Genomic DNA, 24,234 nt, shown 5'->3' on the forward strand with positions numbered 1-24,234 from the left:
AAGGTTTTATAAGGTTTTATAAGGTTTTATAAGGTTTTATAAGGTTTTATAAGGTTTTATAAGGTTTTATAAGGTTTTATAAGGTTTTATAAGGTTTTATAAGGTTTTATAAGGTTTTATAAGGTTTTATAAGGTTTTATAAGGTTTTATAAGGTTTTATAAGGTTTTATAAGGTTTTATAAGGTTTTATAAGGTTTTATAAGGTTTTATAAGGTTTTATAAGGTTTTATAAGGTTTTATAAGGTTTTATAAGGTTTTATAAGGTTTTATAAGGTTTTATAAGGTTTTATAAGGTTTTATAAGGTTTTATAAGGTTTTATAAGGTTTTATAAGGTTTTATAAGGTTTTATAAGGTTTTATAAGGTTTTATAAGGTTTTATAAGGTTTTATAAGGTTTTATAAGGTTTTATAAGGTTTTATAAGGTTTTATAAGGCTTTATAAGAAGCATCAGACTTAAGTTTAGAAGCAGAAGACCAGACTTGAGAAGCAAAGAAGAAGAAGAAGAAGACCGTTGAGTATTTTTAAACAATAAATATTTTATTGTATTATGTATAGAGGCAACTTGCCTTGAAAAAACTTGGATCTAGATCCACAATTTGAATTTTAAGGGAATAGACTTTCTCTCTCTCTTTCTCTCTCTCTGTTCTTCAATGTTCTTCATCTACATCTCTTTATCCTCACATTCTTTCATACTTACCACCAATTGGTTTTAAGTTGAAAGCCCAAGAAATTTGACATGGTATCAGAGTTGATCCACGTCCTAATAGTTACACACACCATTATTTCTAGAGAAAGTGTTGGAGAGAAGATCTCACGTTGAAAATATGTAAAAGACTTGAGTAATATATAAGGGACTTGAGCCACTCCACTTACCGCCAATTAATTTTAAATTGAATCTAGAAAAATTTGTTCATTTGAACGAAATTTCATCTTCGGAGACAAGTAGTAAAATGATCTCAAACATTCGGTTCACTTAAATCACATTTGCCCGTTTTCGATCATGATTAGGATCAGATCGGCTCTAAGGGATACTAGCAATTTCGAGAGTTAGACTTATCTCCATTTAAATTTGAACCATACCATCTTTAAACAGACAATAACTAATATGATTAACCTATTTAGTGTATATCATTCTTGAATAATAAGGAGCATAAAATGGACGATTACATATTCTACAAGTACTGTTTCATGCCCACACACTTCGACCTACTTATAATCTTATGCTTAGATTAGGATGTAGCTTTGATATTCTTTTTTGAAACCTTTATTTAACCTTGTACCGTTATTGCAAGTACCTCAACTTCTCAAATCCTCTCATCAGCTCAAAGTTTGACTAAAGAGCATGTGGATGGGCATTTGGGATAAAATGTTTCCAACCTGATAGAAGCAAACGTGACTGCTATCATTACTGGCAAGAGAGGAACTCCTAAGAAACGCTATGGAAACCCTGGATGTTTCCTCCGGGGATATAAAATTTATACGGTGATAGGAACTGGATAAATTCTTTTATTTAAAGCATTTTTTGATTCTTTAAATACAAAAAAAAACTGACGCACTTGATGTAAATAAGTTTTTGGTTGAATAAATTTTACATTCATTCAAAAGAAAAAGAACATCAACAACATGATGACCAAGAGAGTGGCTGTGATTCACTACAATGCGAACAACCGTGGCTAAAATGTTCAATTACTAAGTAATTAAGCATAAACCTTACTGGTACAGAAAACTGAACCGGGAGTGGAGCCACTAAGAAGCTGAAAGACTTAGACTTGGTTTTCTTAATCAAGTCATTATGGAAACATACATTACATATAGTCACGTAAATTCTTACACAGCTTTATTAAAGAATAGCAGCAGACTGTGCTAGTGAAGACTCAAGAGTGTACTAATATGTTATATACTGAAAGGATTTGACTTTGTAGTCATCCATCTTTGCTAGATGTGTCTTGAACTTCTTTTCTATTATATATATTTTTTTTTTGGCAGCACTTCTTTTCTATTCATGCACAGAGGTGAAGTAGCTCTGAATGTTTATTAACTCAAGCATCAAAGATCTTTCTCTGGTTATAAATATGATGATACAAATTACAAACAATACAGAACCGAATAGAAAATCAGAGCAACCTCTGTTTTGTACCAAACAACAAAAGGACCAGAAGAGATCAAAGAAAACACATTTCACTGATCATGTTCAAGCAAGCCAGTATCTCTAAACTTCTCTTCCACTAACCCATCGATACGAGCAGCCATCTCCGGAGTCAGAAAATTCGCCCAATCTCCAACCTTCCCTTTCCTAAAATAAGCACTATTCGCATAAACAGCAGGACGGTCCTCCCTCTCCTTATCACCTTTATTAGCTTCAAGATTCTTCAACGTCTCGAAACTACAAAGCTTCACAACATTCTCAGCAACCCCTTTCTCCTCTTCCTCAGCACTAAACCCATAACCCATGAACTCAGCCAACCTCTTCACAAACGGCAAAGGATTAGCTCTCATCGTCTCGTACCTAAGGAACAGAATCCTCTCGGGGTTCTCTTGGTAAGCCTTCCAGTAACCCAACACATGATCCAGATAAGGACCGTACACCGACAAACCTTTACAGAACATATCAAAAGACTCTTCAAGACTCGCGAGTTGACCTTCTTGAGACTTCTCCTTGTGTAAGAAAGTCCACATGGAGATGAACGTGTCCTTGGGGTCTCTCCAGATGTAAACCATCTTGCAACCGGAGTTGACAATGGACTCGGGTAACGACCCGTTTGGGATATGGGTTGAGAATAGTGGGTTCTTTTGGTCTTGAAGGACGTCGACGGTGGGGTAAAACGCGAAGTCTATCTCCACGTAAGGCACGAACTCGTGAGGGTTCCGTTTGAGGAGCGGGTTCGTGGCGTCGTCGAAGCGAGAACGGTTGACGATAGCGTAAGTCAGGGCTTTGAGCCAGGTGGTTCCTGTTTTCGGGTAGCTGCAGACGAGGAAGTCGGTGGGTCGTGCTTGGAAGTGGTCTTTGGCGTGGAGGAGGCCTTCGAGGAGACATTCTTGCCACCAGTGTCCGCCGTGTTGGATGAGGATCTCTTTGGGTCTCCAGCCTTTGCTCTTTGGAAGGGAAGCGATGAAGTCTTGGTACTTCTTCTGGGTCTTCTCGAACTCCGAGAGTTCGTGTTCGGATCCGTTCTGGGTTGTGGTTGGTTCCATTTTTTGTTGAAACAGAGGATGGGCTGTGTTGTAATAAGATGAGAGAAGATGGAATGGGATTGTTGGGAGATGAGAAAAGGTTTTTATAATAGAATAAGATAAAGATATTTTGGTAGGTGATGATGGTTTATGCATTACAAACTAAAAATAAACTGGTTTTAGTGTTTATAAAAATTCAGCATTGCGTTGGAAAAAAAACATTTTTTTTTGTTGGTTTTCAAATTCGTTTTTAATTGTATTTGAAATTTTATATATTAAGTCTCGTTTGATAGCTTAAAAATAGATTATATATTTGTATGTAAATAAACTGAATATTTAATTACGTGGTTGTTGTTGGAACTAAAAAACACGTTTTAGAAATGGACATTTGTAGGTAGAAGCTTGGTTGGTCTACCGAGTTCGGTCAACGTTTGTCTCTAGCCAGATGCTGAAGTTTCTGTGCAGTTTCCATAGCCTGCAAGTTGCAGGCTGCAACACTTTAGTCTCTAATAAAATAAACATTTTTCTCACTGAATTGTTAATGCAGTGCGGCCCAAAAGGCCGATATATCTATGTACAGTATCACATATTTCTTTTTGGTGAGGAATGCTAAATTTGTCGAAGAAATTCCATAGTACTTCTTTTTTAGTTTTTATCGTAAAAATAGCCTTCAACGAAAAAAAATAATCAAAAGAAGTTTTATTAAAAAATAGGGTACATTTTTGAAGTTAGTGTTTCAAATTTTAAAAAATAAAAAATAAATATTAAAAACTTTAAAATAAAAAAAGCTATTTTGTTCATTTTTTTACTGAAAGTTATTTTGTGACAAAAAAACTTAAAAATAACTATTTGAGAAAATTGCCCAAATTTATTCATCAAAAACCTTTTTGTACAACATGTATAACTTTTTTGAAAGAAGAAAAATAATAAAACTTTTGGTTATCCTGATCAAATTTGTTTACACCTTGTTGAAGATTTCTTGTAAGATTTTCTTTTGTAGTCTGCATTAATAAATCGATTTTCTATAATCTGCAAAAAAAAATTGCATAGTATGGGATTCGAACATTAGATCTGGTGTTGAAGTCTTTAAACCTTAAACAGTTTGCTACGGTGCTTACTCAATTTATTCTTCAAATCATAGTTGATGACACTGGTTTTAGTGCATCACATATTCACATTCTACCATATACTTATTCAATTTATTCTATACAATTATTATAAACAATATACTTTTTATATACTAATATTGCAATATACATTGGAGGCAATATACATAATGCCTCCAATGTATTATTTCCTTTTTGTCAACATGTGAGAATCAAGTTTTATGCTTATCCATTTAGTTAAATGTATTTTAGTAGTTAAGTAATTAGAAAAAGTTTAGCCAAGCACAAATTAAATAAAAATTCAATACGGAAACATTTTACTATATTTGAACTTTTGGAAAAACACTAAAGTTGACATTGCGATCTCTTTGAGCTATTCCATATTTTTAATTCATAAAAACATAAATGATGACAAAAAAAAAATTCATAAAAACATAAATTACAAAGATTCACATAAATTCAGTTATATATTTGTAAAAACCTATAAATCTATTTAGTTATTTGATCGCATATAAGAATTTATTATACTAGAAAAAGTCCAATAAAATTATCACATAGATGATTTAAGTAGAATATTCTTAGATATTATTTTAACAAATATATTATTCCTTATATATAAGAGAATATACAGATCAAAATTTGATAGTATTTGTTACTAGAAATCTATGAATCATTTATTAAATTTAAATTTAACAAAATTCTGAACCTAAACTATTAAAATATAAAATAATATTCTTAAAATAAAATTGATATTATGTGATATATTAATAAAATTTTATAATTGTGTGTTTATTAATAATTTTGAAATTCTATAATTATTTAGAAATGTATATTTTGTCATTAATATATTTTTAAGAGAAATTGCCAAAAATACCACATTCATAGTACTACTTTTTATGTTTACACTAACCGTTTTTACCCTCACTTTTAATGAAGCATATGAATATTGTTAACTAATCTAGATTTAGGGTTTAGAGTTGAGGGATGACGTAGGGTTTTTGGAATGTAAAATTTAGATTTTAATAAATATATAAATACATAGTTAAAAAATGGAATTAAAAAAAATAGTTTCAAAAATAAATTTTGAAAAATAAAGTTCGAAAAATCATAAAAAAATATAGAAAAGTTTCAATTTGAAAAATTATAATTCGAAAACATAAAAAAATTATTATTATTATTATTTATTTATTTAAATAATTATTTATTATATATATATAGAGAGAGAACAAGGGTATAAAAATCTTTTGGCACTTAATGAAGAAGATATTTTTAAAAATATCTCTTTAGTGGTGATAAACATGAATAAGTGGCAAAAATGAAAGTTTCCTTATTTTTAATATAATTCGGATTAACATAACTAATTCTCTTTTTAGAAAACATTATAATATATAAAAATTATAAACATAATTAAATTATTATATCAATTAATAAATATAGGTAAATCACGTAATGTAAACATTAATTAATATCAGTAATTATATATAAAATAATCACTTATTCGCCGATTCACATATTTAGAAGGAAAAATCGTATTAGATCTTTAAACTAAATTGGTGTAAACGGATCCGGGTTTAAAATTATGTGGCTCTTAAATGAAATGTGTTTAAATAGAGCGGGTTTACTTATTTTAACATCCATAAAAAAGTATTTTGTATGTTTTTAATAAATTTTTACAAAGTAAAATATCTTACTTTAAGCGTGAATTAAAATCTAGTGTATACTATTAAACATAATATCTACTAAGATTCTTCCCTTGCTTTTTAGAGATAATTACGTTACCATGCCACTGTTTTTTTAGAATCAACACAATAATTAGGCTTGGTTCTCTCCAGAGCATGACACATCAGACTTTAAAATGCATGAGGAACTGACATGTCATTAACTGAAAAAACTTGGAGAACCAATTAACTTATTTCGTTTCTACACGTCATTTTTTCTTCTCCATTGAAATCAAAATCATATCCTCAAAGATGGTGGAGTGAACAGATTCGTGGGTCTCTTGATTCATCTTTAGTTCACTTTCTCTGTCACTGGATTTCATAGTTCGACTCATCTCTTCCAGCCTTGTGGCCAGCTTCATCTCCTCATAATTCACCTCTGTCTCGAGCTTCCTCTTCTCCGTCGCAGTTCATCGTCTGTCTCGGGCCTGAATCGTGACCTCCATCTTCTTCTTCTTCTCAGGCTTGGCTCGTGGTGGTGGTTCGGTTCGTGGTCCAGCCAGCAGCACCGTACTCGTCTTCTGCAACTCCGGTTATCACTCCGTCGTGGCTGAGCTTCCGATTGAGAAGCTCGACAACTCCTCCAATGGGTCTCTCTTCCAAATCGCCTACTCCGTCGTACTCTCAGCCATCGCAATCGTCGGAAACAGCCGTGGTAATCGCCGGAATTGTCGGGATCGAAGTGAAGAAGAACGACAATGGTGATCTTTAGCTGTTTTGCACATATAGTCCTTAACGTTTTCGACTATTCACGATTTGACCCCAAAACTCTTGATATTGCAGATACACCCTCTCAAATCAACCTCTGTACTTTCGATTGTGAAATTTAACCCAACCAAGAATTGTGAATTTGCAGCGCTGGTCCCTGAACTTTTGTTAAAATCACATTGGGCCCAAGACTTCCATAATGTGCAATTTAACCCATGATTTTCGCCATAAACTTCCAAATGTTCATTCCAAACTCTATCAAATGCAATTATGTATGAAAATGCAATATAAAGACCTAAATACAACCTAGAATGATTAGAATGAGCTAAATGATATCCTAAATACCATTAAAATCATGTTATATCATAGATGAGAGAACACGATCCTCCTCCATCTTCTTTCTCGGAGAGTGAAGAGATTCGTGAATAAGTGTAGAGAGTTTTGGGTGGGAGTTCTAGGGTTTATGGTAACGGTGCAGATCTCTGGTGGATTGTGAAGATTCCAGCATCCAGTGATGGTGAAGAGCGGCAGCTCCGACGTCGCTCTCCTCCACGTCTCGGTTCCGCTACATAATACCAACAAGAGTAAAGATGAGATGACTCTATCACTCTAAGGACAACAGTGGTGGTGACGATCAGAGATGAACACAACGTCTTTTTCGCATACATGAACGGAGAGGAGGATTTGAGGGATGAACCAAGAACCATACGAAGTCTGAAGGAGGGGAAGAAGAGAAGATAAGAAAAAGAGGTGCTGGTGAAAAGCATCAGTGTTTACAATATAAAGAAGATGATAACTTGGCTTTAGGTAGAAGGAAATATATATGCTTACAGAAATATACGGGTTAGAAAGTGAATAAAATAATTGAGTTTTGGTTTGATAAAAATAAATATAATTAGACAAACCAAACAAATTATAGTAAACCAAGTTATTACAATTTATTACTAAATTAGTGAAATCGAAGACCATATAACAATCGAAGACCATATAACATAAGTAACATTCAAACATGAAGAAGACCACAAATTCACAATCCGTAATTCCAACGAGTGAATAAGCCACAAACAATCAAACCGATGATGGATTATTTGATGAGTTGTTAAGCTTAAACTAAGCTGAGATTTCCTCAAGAATAATTTTTTTTGAAACTCAAGAAGAGTCGAAAAAGCTAGCTTTGGTTCTAACTGCTAAGAAGAGTCGATCATAGCTTTGGTTCTACTACTAAAAAGAGTCGATCATACTAGCTCTCGTCTTCTGATGCAGATGGTCGGTCTCATTCTCAAAGTTGGTTGCCAAGTTCATCAAAATGAAGGAGCAACTACATTAACAAATAAATAATGCACAAACATTTATGTGACAAATTTTATCAAAAATATCACATAATATATTCTATGTAAAATATTTTTCAAAAGCCAATACTAATATTGGTGATAGAGAATATTTACTGAATCATTTTACAAAATATATTATTTTAACAAAGGCTAATTATTTTACTACAATATTGAATTTTAAATTTGAAGTGAAGTGAAGGACATTTACTACAATGTTGAATTTTCAATTTCGTGAACCAGAAAAGCGTAGGAAAAGAAATGAATTGGACTTCTATCTTTAACCTTAAACTCAATTGAAAAATAAATGAATAATAAAGTATAAATATAAAACTGATGTAAACAAAAATTTAGCATATATAATTTAGTAAGAAAGATAGAATACGAAATCAAAATAAGGATCAAACACATAAGTGTGGTTATAAGATGGCTGTCAAAAAAATATATTAAGAAAATGCTTAAGTTCTTTATATTATTTTTAATTAGAAGTCCACATTATTTTTTTATTTGATCGATACAAAAGGTAAAAACAAGGATTAAACCGATTTTTTAATATATAAAAATGTAAAACTGATATTTATATTGAAATAAATTTTAAAATACAAAATACTTTTATGGAATGGAAAGAAGATATTATTAGAGTCTTTTAGACTACAAACTGGAACCTAAAACCCAAAGAAAACAGTGAGATCTTACACCACCAACTTGAGAGTAAAGGTGCGAAAAAATTAATTTGGAAGCTAATCTGTTAAAGATTAATATCAAATAAATAATTATTATACAATAACCAAAATATAAAAAATACAATATATGTCTAGATTATAAATATTTAGATACAAAAATTATATTAATATAATTATTCATTTATAAAATGAAAATATTTTATATGAAATAAAATTTAAAATAAAAAAAATCCCGCAGCGTAGCGCGGGTAATTACCTAGTTTTAATTAATATCGGCAACTATAGCGTCCACCAATCAAAAATAAGAGTTTTATACCGACCAATGACAGGCCCTATCAAAGCCCACTAAGGCCATAATATATGAATCTATGATCCCTTCTATTTTTAACCCGTAAAACTCACTTCGTATTAATAAAGAACAAGGGAGATAAGACTTACCAATCTGTCAGTTGGCAATCTTCCAAGAAATCCAAATGGTCATCAAGAGAAATTTAATTTATTTATTTTTGTTTCAAACAGATTAAAGTGTTGAAGAAGACAAAAAATAAATAAATGCAGTAAATGTTAATTTTGTCCGGAGATATAAATATAAATGGGCTGAGCCAATATTCTTTGAAAAATATAGAAGACTATTATTATTTTTAAAATATATATAGAAGAACAAAAAAATTAAATATCTTTATATATAAAGAAATGTTTTTTTCTCTTTTGGTGCTGCCACCTAGGATTCCAGGTCATAAAATTATTTATCGAGGAGCCCACACGTGTCAATCCGCGCCAAAACACACCCTATCATTTAACTTTGTCGTCGTGGGCTTTGCTAACGTTTTGTGGGATTGGACTCTGAAACTGGAAGATTTATTGGGCCCGCTGAGATGAATGTGGCCTCTAACCCTAAACGAAGAAACGACGTTCGTATGTGTGATACAGTACGTTGCAAATCGTGATAAGATTGCTTCGAAACGTGGCGTTATGACTTTTTGTTTCATCCATCTCTCACCTTCGCCGTATCGATACTAGGGTTTTGATTAATCTATTCCTCTTCTTCCGGCCGATCCAAAGATCAATCGGTTACAGATTCAATCCTCTTAAATTCCTTCTTCAATCCACACACACGGTTCTAAGGTATTTCGTTCTTGAAACTCATAAACATCTTACTTTATATAGATTCTGGTGATTATATACATAAATATTCAATACTCTGTATTAAGATTTTAATCAAACTCTTTTGAATGTTGAATCCTTAATCTGTTTGTTTGTTTCTCCGTTTCACACATGTGTTTCCGTCGACAGTCATGGCAGCCACCGTGAATGTCAACCGTCGCGGCACACTTTCCTACACCTTCTGAAGGCTGGTTCACTGTTCACCTTAAGCGGATTCGATGTGACACGGTGCAATCAGAATTTTGGACTAACCGACACTTCTCTAACAATTCGGTTCAGTGATTCAACCACATTTGTTGAGTTAAACGAACCCGTCTCACCGATACCTCAAGAGCGGTTTAGGTTTCGTGCTCAAGATTCGATGTATGGCCTAGCCAATATAAACACACATCTTCCAAGTACAACCACTTATTCCTGTGTCCTCCCAGCTGCGTAACTGTAACTGATAAATAATAAACCTGCCAATCGTCTCTCAGATATTCTTCAAGGACTCACTGCTGTGAAAAGTATAGTGTGTGACGTTCCACAGGGAAAGGAACGTGTTATGGTAACGATCAAAATGGATAAGTTAATATCTCTTCAAATGATGCCATTCATCATTTTCCTAATTTTTCAAAATTATTCTTCAGATTATGCATTGATCATTTTATTGGAAGGCTTTCAAGGTGATCCAAGAGTTGTTGTCACGACTATCGATCCTAAAATTGTTGGAGGTACAATTCTTACTGTGATTTAACTCGATAGTGTATGCGTTTTACAATATTAATTGTGTTTCTTAATACTTTTTATTAGGAAAAATTGAATTATCTAATAGTTGTTGAACACACACATTAAATCTGTGTTTTGTAGGATGTCTGTTTTGAATGCTACGTCTGCAACACAAATTTTTCGATAAAGAGACTTATGCACGAGGGATTTTTTTCTACTAAGTATCTAATGGTGAAACTTCACAATCATGTAGACTGGTCTCTAAAGAACTGGGAACACTCCAGTACCTACATTGCTCAGGAGATACGCCAAGGTTGAGCCGTTGAGCATATATCTGAGCTGAATGAGTTCATCATCACCACCCAACCTCAGGTTGTAGCATAAAATTTTATATATATAGATTCCGCAAGTTTATACTCCGTATGTGATTCTAATAATTATGCACCGTAGGAAATTGAATTCGTCTGTACTGGCAAGGTCACTGAAATCAATGAATTGTGTTGTCTTTTACTTGCGTAAGCTGCAATAACACCAACGATGTTGTGTGCTCCAGTATTATGAACCACTTGCCTCTTTTATTCCTTTTCAATTTAATCTCATAAAAACCTAAAACATCACCACCAACCCACAACCAACACGGTTTTCACAGATTGTATCTACTTTCATAGGTATCGTGTGGAGATGAGCATTGCTAATGACACTGATGAGGGTCTTTTTGTTGGTTTCGATGGAGAGATGACTAAACTGCATAACAATGCTATGTCGGCAATAAGATTCTTATGGTATCCATACATTGCATCACATAGCATTGTGTGACATATTCCATATACTATGTGTTATGAACTTGCAACAGATACGTCCAACACATAGGCTGGACAGGGAGTTAATCCAGATGAGATGCAGCCACCGCCTTTTATTGCAGTGGTAATACATACAGCTTCCAGGTCAGGGTAAGCCAAACAATTTTACTGCCAACCATCAGTCATTCACAATCTCTCGCATCATCTGCCACTCGCCGACTTTGTTGCCGACGTAAGTTCAAACATATATTCCATTATCATTCTTTTGTAGAATACAAATAGTGATATTTCAGATTAACAGGAGGGTGACGATGATAATGAAGTCCTCTCTAAGTTTAAATTTGGTGGTACTAATCGTGAGGAGTCATCTATTCGAAAGTGGCCAAGAAGGCATGGAAGAAATAAATGGAGTTGATATAGTTTTCTATTTTGAATATTTGAGTCAGTTTTTAATATTTGAATATTACTTCGGCATCTGTGCTGGTTTTATATTTTGTCATCTTCTAAAGTTTGCTGTGTTTTAAACCTATTATTAAAATGCCTTTTTGGGCTTTTGCAATAATTTCACCTCTCATTAAATAACTAAGGTTTTGGATAATAACTCCTCACATAGTTCTACTCGATAAAGTAGTGCATATAAGTAATATCTCTTAACTGTACAATGTATTTAAAATGACCTTATTGATTAAAAATATGTATATATATAAATACTTTTTAAATTAAGTTTTATAACATTAAAATTCATAACTATTTTCATTTTAAGTTTTAGAAACAATATCGTACTTGAATTGAAATTTACAATAAATATTTAACCGATGTGTTTTTCTTTACTTTTTATTTTAATTGTAACATAGAGATTTAAAATATTTTAAAACCATTCAGTTCAGTTTAGATCGATAACTGTAAAAGTCACGGTATGAGATTAAGTAAGAAGGTCTTTACTTAAGAAGGTCTTTACTTAATCTAGACAAAAATTAATATTAAAAATTTTTAAAAAAGAATAAAATAGAAAAAAAACAATTTTGGCATTGCTGACAAAACCGCAACAAGGACTAAACATCTACGTAAATGGGAAAATAACAATTGTGGTAAAAGTAACGATCTCTATGCCATAATTTTGCTATGCATAGGATAACATGCAGAATGCTTGAAATTTATGGTTAGCCATGAACGGTCAACCAACATGTTTTGAGTTGACAAATGCTGGAAATAGATCAAACGTCCATTATGCGATGTCTTTATATTGAAAAAGAGGTGTTATGTAATCAATATGATTTTTATAATGCCACCAAGAAATTAACATCTCAATAATTTGGAAAACAAATGGAGAAGTTTTTAGAGTTGGTTTTACGGTAACTAACAAGTTCCTACACTCATCGACCACTACTCAGTTTTTACACTTTTCAGTTTCAATGTTTTCATATTTTGATTATTTTTTACCACCTTCTTCACATTCAATATAACATTCTACATTTAATAAAAAATGCAACTTCAAATAAGTACCACTTCCACTCCAATAGCATGTCGAAAACTATAATTTCAACATAAAAAGTAATTACTCTAATAATATACACAAAAAATTACCCAAAAACAAATCCTTCCAAACCCAAATTACTACAAACCACAAATAACGCACACCGAATATGGGATAAATGTCTTGTAAAAGGAAACAACTTGAAGACTATTTGAAGCTCTCACAACATATTAAGGATTTTTAACATAAAAACCCCTCAAGTATGTTTCATTTGGGTAAAAACCCCTCAATTAAGAACATGACATAGAAACCCCCAAAGTCAGTTTTTTAATGAATCAACCCCTCCTTCTACCTGAAGTTAAAAGTTGTAATTTGTCGTTAAATCAGAAATGCACCGGTTCATTGAATTACCAAAAATGTCACAGCTTTCATATCTCTTTTTTTTTTTTATCTATTTCCAGAATTCCCAAATCGGAAAATTTTAGGGTTCTTGTAAATTTTCTCCATTCTTCTCCGTCCAGGGAAGTAAACAAAATTATTTTGGTTCTTATGTTTTCTATTTAGATTCTTATGTTACCAACTTGTACGTGATTTGCTATTTCTTAGAGAAAAATTTTGATGGAGCTGAAGAAAGCCTTTCATATGAAGAAAGACATTGAAGAGATTATTAGTGTCTTGGAGAGTATTAGAGCTAAGTTTTAGAAGTGTTGTTAGTTTCTTTTGGTCAAATTGTTATTCTTAGTTGTTGGTGGTGTATGATTTGTACCTTGTTTATGTCTTATGCTCCAGTTGTTTGTGTCATTTGGCCAAGTTGTTGTCGTAGAGATGTTGTTGGTCTCGGTTAAAGGTCATCAGACTCATCTTTTACTATTTACATTTTGTCATATATGATCCACAATCAAGTCACTAAATTATCAGAATATATACAAACATGAATGGCGACTATCTTGTTATGGTTGAGGCTTTAATGGCCAACACCTAACTCTTGTTATGGTTATTAATATGAATGTGTTCCAAAAAAAAAAACACAAACATGAAAATTTCATCATAAATATAGAACTTATAAAAAGACAAAACACACGAACATGAAAATTTCACACAGACTCATCTTTCACCCTTTTTCCTTTTTCTTCGGTTTGCCACGATTCCTTCACTGTCGCTTTTCAATTTCCACACAGAACACACGAACATATAAAGAGTCTATAAGCTTTTCTCGAATTCACCTCTCTCACATCTCACAATTAAAACTCGGAAATCTCAGAATTTGAGAAACTAGGGTTCATCATCTCCGTCTTGATGGTATAAGCCGTAAGCTTAAACTAATCTTAAACTACATGTTGTTCTAAGCTAATGTCGTGTACTCGTGTTGTTTAATTAAAATATCATGTACTAGTTTACAAGATAATCAAAACACATCGTTATTGCTTAAACGGTTGAATTAACGGAGGGGCTCTTTCATTCTCATATATAACGTTAGGGGTTAATATATTGAATCATTAATTGAGGGGTTTCTACCCAAATGAAACATACTTGAGAGATTTTTACATTAAAAGCCCACATATTAATGCCACAACTCTTTGATATACAAACAACTATTATAAACAAGTAAAATATATCTTATCACATATAGTTTATCCTCGCTTAAAACTTTCTAAAAAAATAAAAATCATTATCATACACATCACTTGGAAATGGAAACCTAAAACACAAACTACAAAAATAATAACTTACATCACAAATACAGTATTCCCGCCCGTAAGGCGGACCAACCCTAGTAGAAGAATATTAAAAACTACTTTTAAAACCCATTTGAAACATTTTAATATGTTTGAAGTGTAAAAACAAATACATTACATAAAAATTACTATACAATAAAATTTATATTTATATTTTAAACTCTTAAATTTAACTTTTATGTTTATAAATCTACAACTATTTATATCAATTTTAACATATATGAATATTAAAAAAAAAACAATCAACACAATTGTAAATGATTATATAATCTTATATAGAAACACATAATGTTGTTATTAGCATATATTTATAAAAATGTAAAAGGTAACAAATAGATCAAATTGGATATTAATTAAATTACAGTAAGTGGATCAGATTTTAATAGATCAAATTGGAGAATTAAATGGAGTTAATGAAATTAAACTCATGATATTGATTACATCCCTTATATATTAAAGAAAGATCATTTTTAAGAATAAACCTTAAAAGTGTAAGTTAATAACAAAATTGATATTATGTTTAGGTGTCAACATATTAGATCTTTTCACATCCCTATTTTAAAAACCCTGCTCTTACTAGATTAATTACAAGATATGCCATTGGACATCCATATGATATTATTACTTAATCATTTATATTATCATATAAAATACATCAGTTTACTCATGTTAATGAAATTATCATAATGTTAAATAACTATAATATGAAAATACAAACCTAGATTAACATCCGGTTTAGTAATATTTGCTGCTTGAAATGTAAGAAATACTTTTATAATGATCATATTAATTTACACACATATGTACTAGCAAACACCGTTTCTATGAGAAGTTTAGTTCTATAGATATTAACCAAAGAACTTTGTGTGTATGATATCATAGGTGTAAGAACTGTTTATATATGTATAGCAATATAGTTATATATGCTTTGGGTATACTTCTTAACCGACCATCTTTATAGTTCACAAATAATGAAGCATGAAACATATGGTTATTGTTCGTTTTTATTATATTCCAACAACTATATATACAGTATGTATTGTCCATAATATAAACTAAACTTTGATCCGCGCGCTCGCGCGGATATATTTTTCAGAAATATGTTTCTATTTGTTTTTCATATTAATAATATAAAGGCTATGCAAAATACCCGAATCGGAAGAACTGAACCGATCTCGATCCGAAAAAGTAGTATCAAACCCAAACCCAAACCGAAATTGATTAAATATCCGAATTATTCAAAATTTTAATTTTTGGAGAACCAAAATCGAATCCGATCCGAAACGAAGTATTCCGGGTACCCGAATATATCGGAAATAGATTTATATACTTATATATATTAATTATTTTTAGATTTAATATATATAAAAAACATCTAGAATATATATGACACTTTTAAGATGGTTTAAATACTTGAAAATATATACAAATAATCAATAGTAAATATATTAAATAGTAAAAGGATACTTAAAACACCAAAAATACTTAAAATAATTATTGATTCTCTATCCAAATATTTGAACTAAAATAATTTATATGTCAAATTTAGGTATTCTGATATATGTTATTCAAATTTATATTTAATATATTATTTTGTTTATAGTTTTAGAGAAATTTAAAGTATATAAATATATAATGAATTTTAAAATTTTAAAAGTAATTTAAATGGGAAATCTGAACTCGAATCGAACCCGCAAAAATCCGAAGCAAACCCGAACTGAAATTTAGAAATATTAGAATGAGACTGAAATCTTTGACCTTGGAAATCTGAAACCCAAATAGACCTGAACCGAACCCTATTAGGTACCAAATAGATAGTTTCTCATAATATAATGGACTTCCAAATTTTTTTAAAAGTATAAGCCTATTACTTTTTTTCTCTTAATATACTGCTATCCATGTTTCCAAACAAACCTATTTTTTAAAACTACAATCCATATTTCCAAACAAACCTCTTTTTTAAAACTGCAATCTATGTTTCCAAATGAATTTTTTAAAAAAAACCTGCAATCTATGTTTCTAAATAAACTTTTTTTAAAAATTGTTATAAATGTTTTCAAACAAACCTAATTTGTATTTGAGTTTTAATAAGATATAAATCTTGCATAGTCTACAGTGGCATTTTATCAAATGTATAGTAATGATTTTACCGTTTGTTTTCTTATATTCAAACAACAATATATACTATGAAAAGTGCGGTTTAGGTATATATTGTACGTATATGGTTTATGGTATATCTTGTATAATATACAGTGATATTTGATAAAACATATATGGTTTATGGTATATTTTTATTACCATTTATATTTATTGTAATGAATGTAATATTACAAGATTTTCACTTTTCCGTATATGCATGCGTATTATTGGCAGTGTCTACAATTAAGTTCAATCAAATTTAATGGCACTTTATATATTGGTAGTGTCTACAATTAAGTTCAATAAAATTTAATGGCAGCTTATATATAGTAATGAAATTACTAACATTTAGCTCCTTCAATATTTGTAACACAATACTGTATGATATCGTACCGCATTTTAATCTTTCTATTCTAACCATGCTTTAGTTATATATTTACATAACATGCTTCGGAATTACCATGCTAAAAATTACTTAATATTATATATTTTCATAAATACAAACTAAGTTATCTAATATAATTAAAAATATATGACAATTAGTGATTTTCAATGATAAATATTTGATAACAATTAGTGTATCATTTATAATTGTTTTAATCTTATACTATTAAATAAATTAAACAATCATATTAACCATATCAGCAAATTTTAGAATTTTGTATATGTTATATTTAATTTTTTAAATGACTATAAATTACTAAAACTGTTAAAAATCTTATATTGAAAATTTTGTAATCAATAATTTTTTTTTTCGTATAGCAAAATACATATGATTATAAATATATATGAGGAGGAAGTTTCATTTGAAACATATATCATATTTAAACTGCTAAAAATTAAATATTTTACAGTTTTAATTTGATCAAATCGTTTAAATATATTTTACATATCTTTTGCTATTATAGAAAAAATTCTAAAAACATATTTATCTAACAAATATTATCTAACAAATATTTTTAAAAATATCTCAATCTACGAAGGCAAGTAGATGTTTTTAATATATTTATATTTTGTGTAAAGGCAAGTTTTTAATATAAATTGGAGCTAATTTTTGTGATATTAATTTGTGAATATTTTCTATAATTAGGCTGATTTGATTTCATCAGATTAATCCTAAACCCGCATCATTACGTATAGAAATATGTAGCCTTGAGCACATCTCTTCACCACAATCTTCTTCCCAAATCATCATTACCAAAACCATTTTCGCAAGTTGTGATTTTTTCAGTATTTTATTTATTTTGTTTCCTTATAATTTGTTCTTTTCATATTTTATTATTTTATTGTTTATATTTCGTTTTATCTTATATTCATAATTTATATTATGAAAGCAATAATTATATTTCATGTGTTCCATTTTATCTTTAATTCATAACTAATTTTATATAAGTTTTGCTTACTCTTATAGATTTACTTCCACAAACTATACTTCAATTACACAAAACCAATAACACAATTTTGTTCAATCATTCATTATATAACATGTAATATTTGTGTCTATGACTTTTACTTTTTTAATACATATAGATTAAAATTTATAATCTCTTTTAATCCACTCACTCCGCACCGGACGCGAATTATCACCTAGTAACATTATGAAATTGAATGATATTGTCATACATCCCCTATATATTAATCCTGGAGCATTACAACATGTTTTTGTAGCCACGTGTTATCACGAGGATGATTCTTAGAATTCTTAGAAAAATAAGCTGGTCCACAAAAACTTATACTTTGATTTTTATTAAACTAACTATCCAATTAATTATTAGTGTACCAATTTTTTTTTTTTTTTTTCCTTAAATAAAAGCTACGGAATTACCTAATATGGTTAACATATATATGACATTTAATGATTATGAATAAGACATATTTGATAACAATTTTTGTATCCTCTCTTTTTTTGTTTAATTTTATATTATTAAAAGAAATTAAATAATCACATTAAAGATATAATAAAAAATTTAGATTTTTTTCTTATATGTTATATTTTGAATTTTTAAAAATGACTATAAATTACTAAAAACGGTAAAAGTTTCACATTGAAAATTTTGTGATCAATGGTTTAACATTTTTTTTGTTCAAGCAAGATACAAATGATCATATATCGTAGGGGTGAGCATTCAGATACACGTTCGGGTTCGTATCGGGTATTTAGGATTTTTGGATATTTCAGTATAAATGTATAGAACCTGTTCGGGTATTTCTACACTTTGGGTCCGGTTCGGGTATTTTATGTTTAGGATCAGATATTTTGGGTCGGGTTTGGATATCTAAATTTTGAAGAAAAATAAATAAATTATTCATTGTTTAATTTTTTTGTATTTAAAATATATTGTTAACTTAACTAGTTTACTAATTTTCAAAAGATTTATCTTTTAATAGGCTTGGAGATAAAACTTTAAAAACAGAAAATCACTAATTTAGTTGTTGTTTTGTAATTTTAGATGCAACTTTTGTTAATGCAAGAAACAAGAGCTTGATATGTATTTTAAGTGAGTAGCAAATGATTTTGTCCACAATTATGTGTATATTATCTAATTTTGAGCAATGTGCATCATTAATTTAAATATTTTGAATAAAATGAGAGGAATAAACTAGAAATATAGGGTTAAGTATACTTATGTTTGGTTATCTTCGGATATCATTCGGGTTTGGATATTACCCGTTCGGGTTCGGATATTACCGGTTTGGGTTTGGATATCCAATCTCTCCGAATTCAATAACCGTTTGGTATTTTGCTACTTCGGATCAGATTCAGATACGGGTTTGGGTATCAGATAAAATGTCCAACCCTAATAAATCGTATGAATATAAAGTTTCATTAATAGATATTCATATTATATATATTAATATCATTTGAAATAAATTATGTAATATATACAAATAAATAAATATGTTAATTTTAAAATGTCCAGTGAAAAATTATTGAGATCTTAATATTTTTATTTTGAAATTTGTATTGAAAATTTTCAAATTAAAAATTTTGTGATTAATAGTTTAAGTTTTTGTTACCAAATATACAAATGTTAAAAAATAATATGAGTAGGAAGTGTCAATAATAAATATTTATATTAAAATATAATATATATCTATGTCAATATCAATAAAGTTTAGTTTATATCATATAGAGTAAATAAAATGATTGTTTTGATTTATTTACCAAAAATGTGATTGTAAATTAACAAAGGGTATTGATTTTAATTTATGTGATTACTCTAATGTATATACTTTTATGTATACAAATTTATTTTTGAAATATGTGGTTTCTGATATCTTATTTCATCCTGAGAATCCGAGAAACACACTTCTTCAAATTGAAGTGATTTTTAATATTGGAAGCACTATATATATATATTATTTCATTCAGATTAAATAAGTTAGTCTTGATTTTTATTCCTAAAATGTTTTTAATGAAATATTATGACAAGATTCCAATCAGCTCATTTTGAGTTTGTTCGAAGAATGAGAGATTTGATCATTCGTCTAATATTGTTTCTCCATAATATCCTATCTAACTATTATAATTGTAAGAATGATAAATTTTAACTATTTATTATAAGTTTTCTTGTTTATCATTTAATAAATCAAACAGCTTTTAGTTTATACATAATTTACATATACTAGAATGGTAAAGTATTATATATACTTTTATATGTATACTCTTAAGTAACTAAACCTCAAAAGCCTAGGCTACTAAAATAAGTAATTTGTTTTGTTATTCTAGAATTAAATGATTTTTAGACCAAACTGGTGAATATATACTAGACAGACATTTATATTTTGCGTCTGCACTTATATTCTATAATAACTTGATATATTAGATATGAACACTAACTTGTTAATATAGTTTGCCGGTAATTTTCTTCAAAATTTTGATTCTTATATTTGTATCTGGAGTGGAACTAATTTCTACAGATGTCCATCTTTTTAAATTAACACTTATGTAATTCACCGAATTCATAGAAGAAGTTAAAAAAAGAAACTAAACTCATATCAATGCAACAAAGACGAAAACAAAAGCACAATTTTATAGAGGTAGAAAATGAAATCACTTATGGAAAGTCAATAGTAAACAAATGGAGAGCTGAAAACCCAATATGTCATTATTCAATCGATGTTGCCTATTTGGTTTTGGTGATTTGTATAACCCACAATAATTAATTTATTTTTGTGCATATGAAGTCTTAAAAATAATTAAAATAATATGTAATACGTTAACTCTTCAACAACGATGATACATTTAAGAGACCAACATTTATATTCGTCTTTTATAGTCGATAAAAATTATAGTGTTGCAAAATGTTAAAATCATTTAATAAACAAACATTATTATAAAAGCTCACTCCGCGGATTACCATGTAGTCATATATATATTTTGTGTAGTTAGCCTCATTAGTTTATTCTACATCGATAGCTGTACAGTGGTCAATAATGACATTTTAAAAAAAATTATATATATTAATAATGAAACCAATAAACTAATGTAGCTAATTTATAGGTAACTACATTAGTTTATTCTACATCGATAGCCGTATAGCCTTATAGTGGTCAATAATGACAAGTTTATGTGCATACACCTGTGTATATGGTAGTTTTGGTAAATACTTATTTCAAATGAAATTTCTGATGTTATTACGAAAATATCATGTAACATATTAGGATATTAAACCATGATATATAGTATTGGATTGATTTAAAGAAGAAGTTGAAACAAAAATGTTACCATATATTGGAACTTTTATTTAGATATAGCTACGGACAAAATGAAAATAAAGCAATAGGAAATCAAACAAAACCAAGATAGAGAGAGATAAGAATAGCATAGTTTGATAACCAACGAAGCCCTAATTAAACCCTAGGGATTGCCTAGCAAACAAGAGGGTTCTTCATCTCCAAAGAGAGCTTCAAAGTCTCGCTCAAATCTACTTCACCACAAGGGACCCACTTGAAGCTACCTAGCAACTGAGCCAGCCATAGCTCCACTGTGGCTATACCCATAGACTTACCAGGACAGACCCTACGCCCTGCACCAAAGGGAGCAAGCCTCAAATCAGATCCCATGATGGGGAAGTTACCACTTTCGGGCGCACCAAGAAACCTATCTGGCTTATACTCGTGAGCCTCCGGCCAAACCTTTTCATCATGCGTTATAGCCCACATGTTAACCATAGCAGTGGTCCCAGCGGGAATAAAGTGGGTCCCAATCTGAGTCTCGTGAATGGTGAGACGAGCCCATGCGAGGACCAGGTGGGTGCATCCTTAGGGTTTCCTTGACGATGGCACGGAGGTATGGAAGCTTGGGGAGGTCTGAGTCTGAGACTTGACGTCCCGATTCACCCACGATAACATCGATCTCGGCCTGCGCCTTGGCTTGAATGTCAGGGTGAAGAATCATTCTCGCAAGGATCCATTCCAATAGAATGGCCACGGTGTCTGTTCCCCTAAAAATCATTTCCTATACAGAAAAAAACAATTTTTATTTTTGTTATCCATGCACAAACACATACATTCACTCCTACTTACCATAACGGTCGTCTAGTACAGTAGTACTATTAGTATGTGCAATTGGAATCGGAGGCGTCAAAAAAGTAACAATTTTAATAGAATTTTTTAAATATTTCCAAAATAGATGTGTAAATCAGTATTTAGAACTCTAGAATTTTAATAACAATTCTAAATTTAGAGGTTCTAAATTATATTATTAATTGTTTAATACTCCATCCGTTTCTAAAAGATAGACTTTTTAATATTTTCACACATATTAATAAAACACATTAAACTACTATAGTAAATGTATCGTTTTCTGTAATTTTCAGTTTTCAATAACTTTTAACCAATAGTAATTCAATAAAGTCAATTAATTTTCTTGAAGTTTACAATTTTTTTCATAGAAAATACAAAAATACATCATTCTGAAATAAACTTTTTTTAAAAAAAGTCTATCATTAAGGAACGGAGGGAGTATACGTTAATATTTTTTTTAAATATAAATTAAAAATAACTTGAGACAATAAGAGCACCCGCAATGGTGTTACCCAAAGAAGAGTCCTTAGAAAAAATGTATTTTGATTTTTTAAGTATTATTTTTTTTCTTTTTCAGATAAAAAAAATATATCAACCAATCGCGGATCACCACATGTCGTGGGGACCCGTAAATAGTGCAAAGATTCACTAAGAAAGAGTTCTTATTTAAGAATTTTAAAGATTGAATCATTAGCTTTTGGTGGAGTCTACTGATTATTTAATTATTTTTTTCTTAAGTACTCCTAATTAAGGACTACCATTGAAAGATGCTCTAATACTAGTACCTACTTACCCAAAGGACGGCAATCATATCAGAGTTGGAAAGTTTGCTGTTGCCTTGCATGCCAAGTAAAACATCAACAAAGTCATCCTCATCAGTGATTTCTTCTTCTTGACTATCATGAAGAGACCTCTTTGATATGTGGTCATCGATTATATTTCCGACAAACACATTCACCTCACCGACAAGGCTACGGCATCTTCTCCTCACGCCTTGTAAATCTAACCACCTCGCTCCCGGGAAATGATCACTCCAGTTAAATATTCCGAGAAGCTCATAGCCTTCGGACACGAAGTGCTCCAACTCATTGGTACCATCGTTGAAATCATATGTTCTTACGAAAACGATAGACATGACGTTGTTGACTGATCCAAAATGCAAGATCACTACAAGAAAACAGCGGCATACTGAGGAAAAAAATCGTCGGTATGTAGTCGGAATATCGCTATTCCGACGACATACCGACGAAAAAAGTCCTCGAAAATAACTCTTCGGAAATTCCTCGGAAATTTCCGAACGGAATTCCGAAGAACAGAATTTCCGAGGAAACTCCGAGGACCACTAGATCGTCGGAAAGTTCCTCGGAATATACCGAGGGAGGACTTCCTCGGACCGTGGCCCTCGGAAATTTCCGAGGAACGTAGCCCCTCGGAAAATTCCGAGGAACATTCCCTCGGATTTTTTTTTAAAATTCCGACGACTTATTCTGAGAAAAAGATCGTCGGAAATTTCCGAGGGTGCTTTTCCTCGGAATTTCGAAAAAATTAATTTTTAAAAAAAAATACTTTTTTTAAAAAATTAAAATTTTTGAAATTTAAATTCGAAAATATAAAATTAAAATTAAAACTGAAACATATTAGATAATTCGAAGTTCTACAAATAAAAATAAACCATTCCGAGTTTTTGGTAAAAAAAAAAAAAAAAACTACGGGTCTTGAATGTTCGGGAACACCTCGTTCGGGTAAGTTTTAAAGATATTAAAAATGTTTTGTAAAATCCAAAAAATCAAATTTATGTACAAAAAACGTTTTGTAAAATCCAAAAAAAACGAATTTATGTACAAAAATCGTTTTGTAAAATATAAAAATCAAATTTATACACAAAAATCAAATTTATAAATACAAAAAAAATAAAAAAATTGTAAAAAAAATCTTAATCAATTCAACAAAACAAATTATTCAACCAAAT

The 24,234-nt window shown here is 30.3% G+C and overlaps 2 protein-coding genes across 2 annotated transcripts in view; both read right to left on the reverse strand.

The window, feature by feature from the left end:
• Window positions 1–2,012: 2,012 nt before the first annotated feature.
• On the reverse strand, window positions 2,013–3,265 carry LOC106327830 (cytosolic sulfotransferase 16). Its single transcript, XM_013766107.1, has one exon. It carries the CDS (start codon window positions 3,191–3,193, stop codon window positions 2,180–2,182), a length of 1,014 nt encoding a protein of 337 aa, XP_013621561.1. The 5' UTR covers window positions 3,194–3,265; the 3' UTR covers window positions 2,013–2,179.
• Window positions 3,266–21,590: 18,325 nt separating this feature from the next.
• The window catches only part of LOC106326507 (cytochrome P450 78A5), a 12,151-nt gene continuing 9,507 nt past the window's right edge, over window positions 21,591–24,234 (reverse strand). The window contains 3 exon segments of the mRNA XM_013764476.1: window positions 21,591–21,981; window positions 21,983–22,197; window positions 23,059–23,431. Coding sequence (XP_013619930.1) covers window positions 21,591–21,981; window positions 21,983–22,197; window positions 23,059–23,431 — 979 coding nt within the window.

The sequence above is a fragment of the Brassica oleracea genome, chromosome C2 (genome assembly GCF_000695525.1).
Source record: "Brassica oleracea var. oleracea cultivar TO1000 chromosome C2, BOL, whole genome shotgun sequence".
NCBI lineage: Eukaryota > Viridiplantae > Streptophyta > Magnoliopsida > Brassicales > Brassicaceae > Brassica > Brassica oleracea.

Excerpts from the sequence above, each read along its gene's own strand:
- LOC106327830 (XM_013766107.1), bottom strand. The coding sequence starts at position 3,193 with ATGGAACCAACCACAACCCAGAACGGATCCGAACACGAACTCTCGGAG.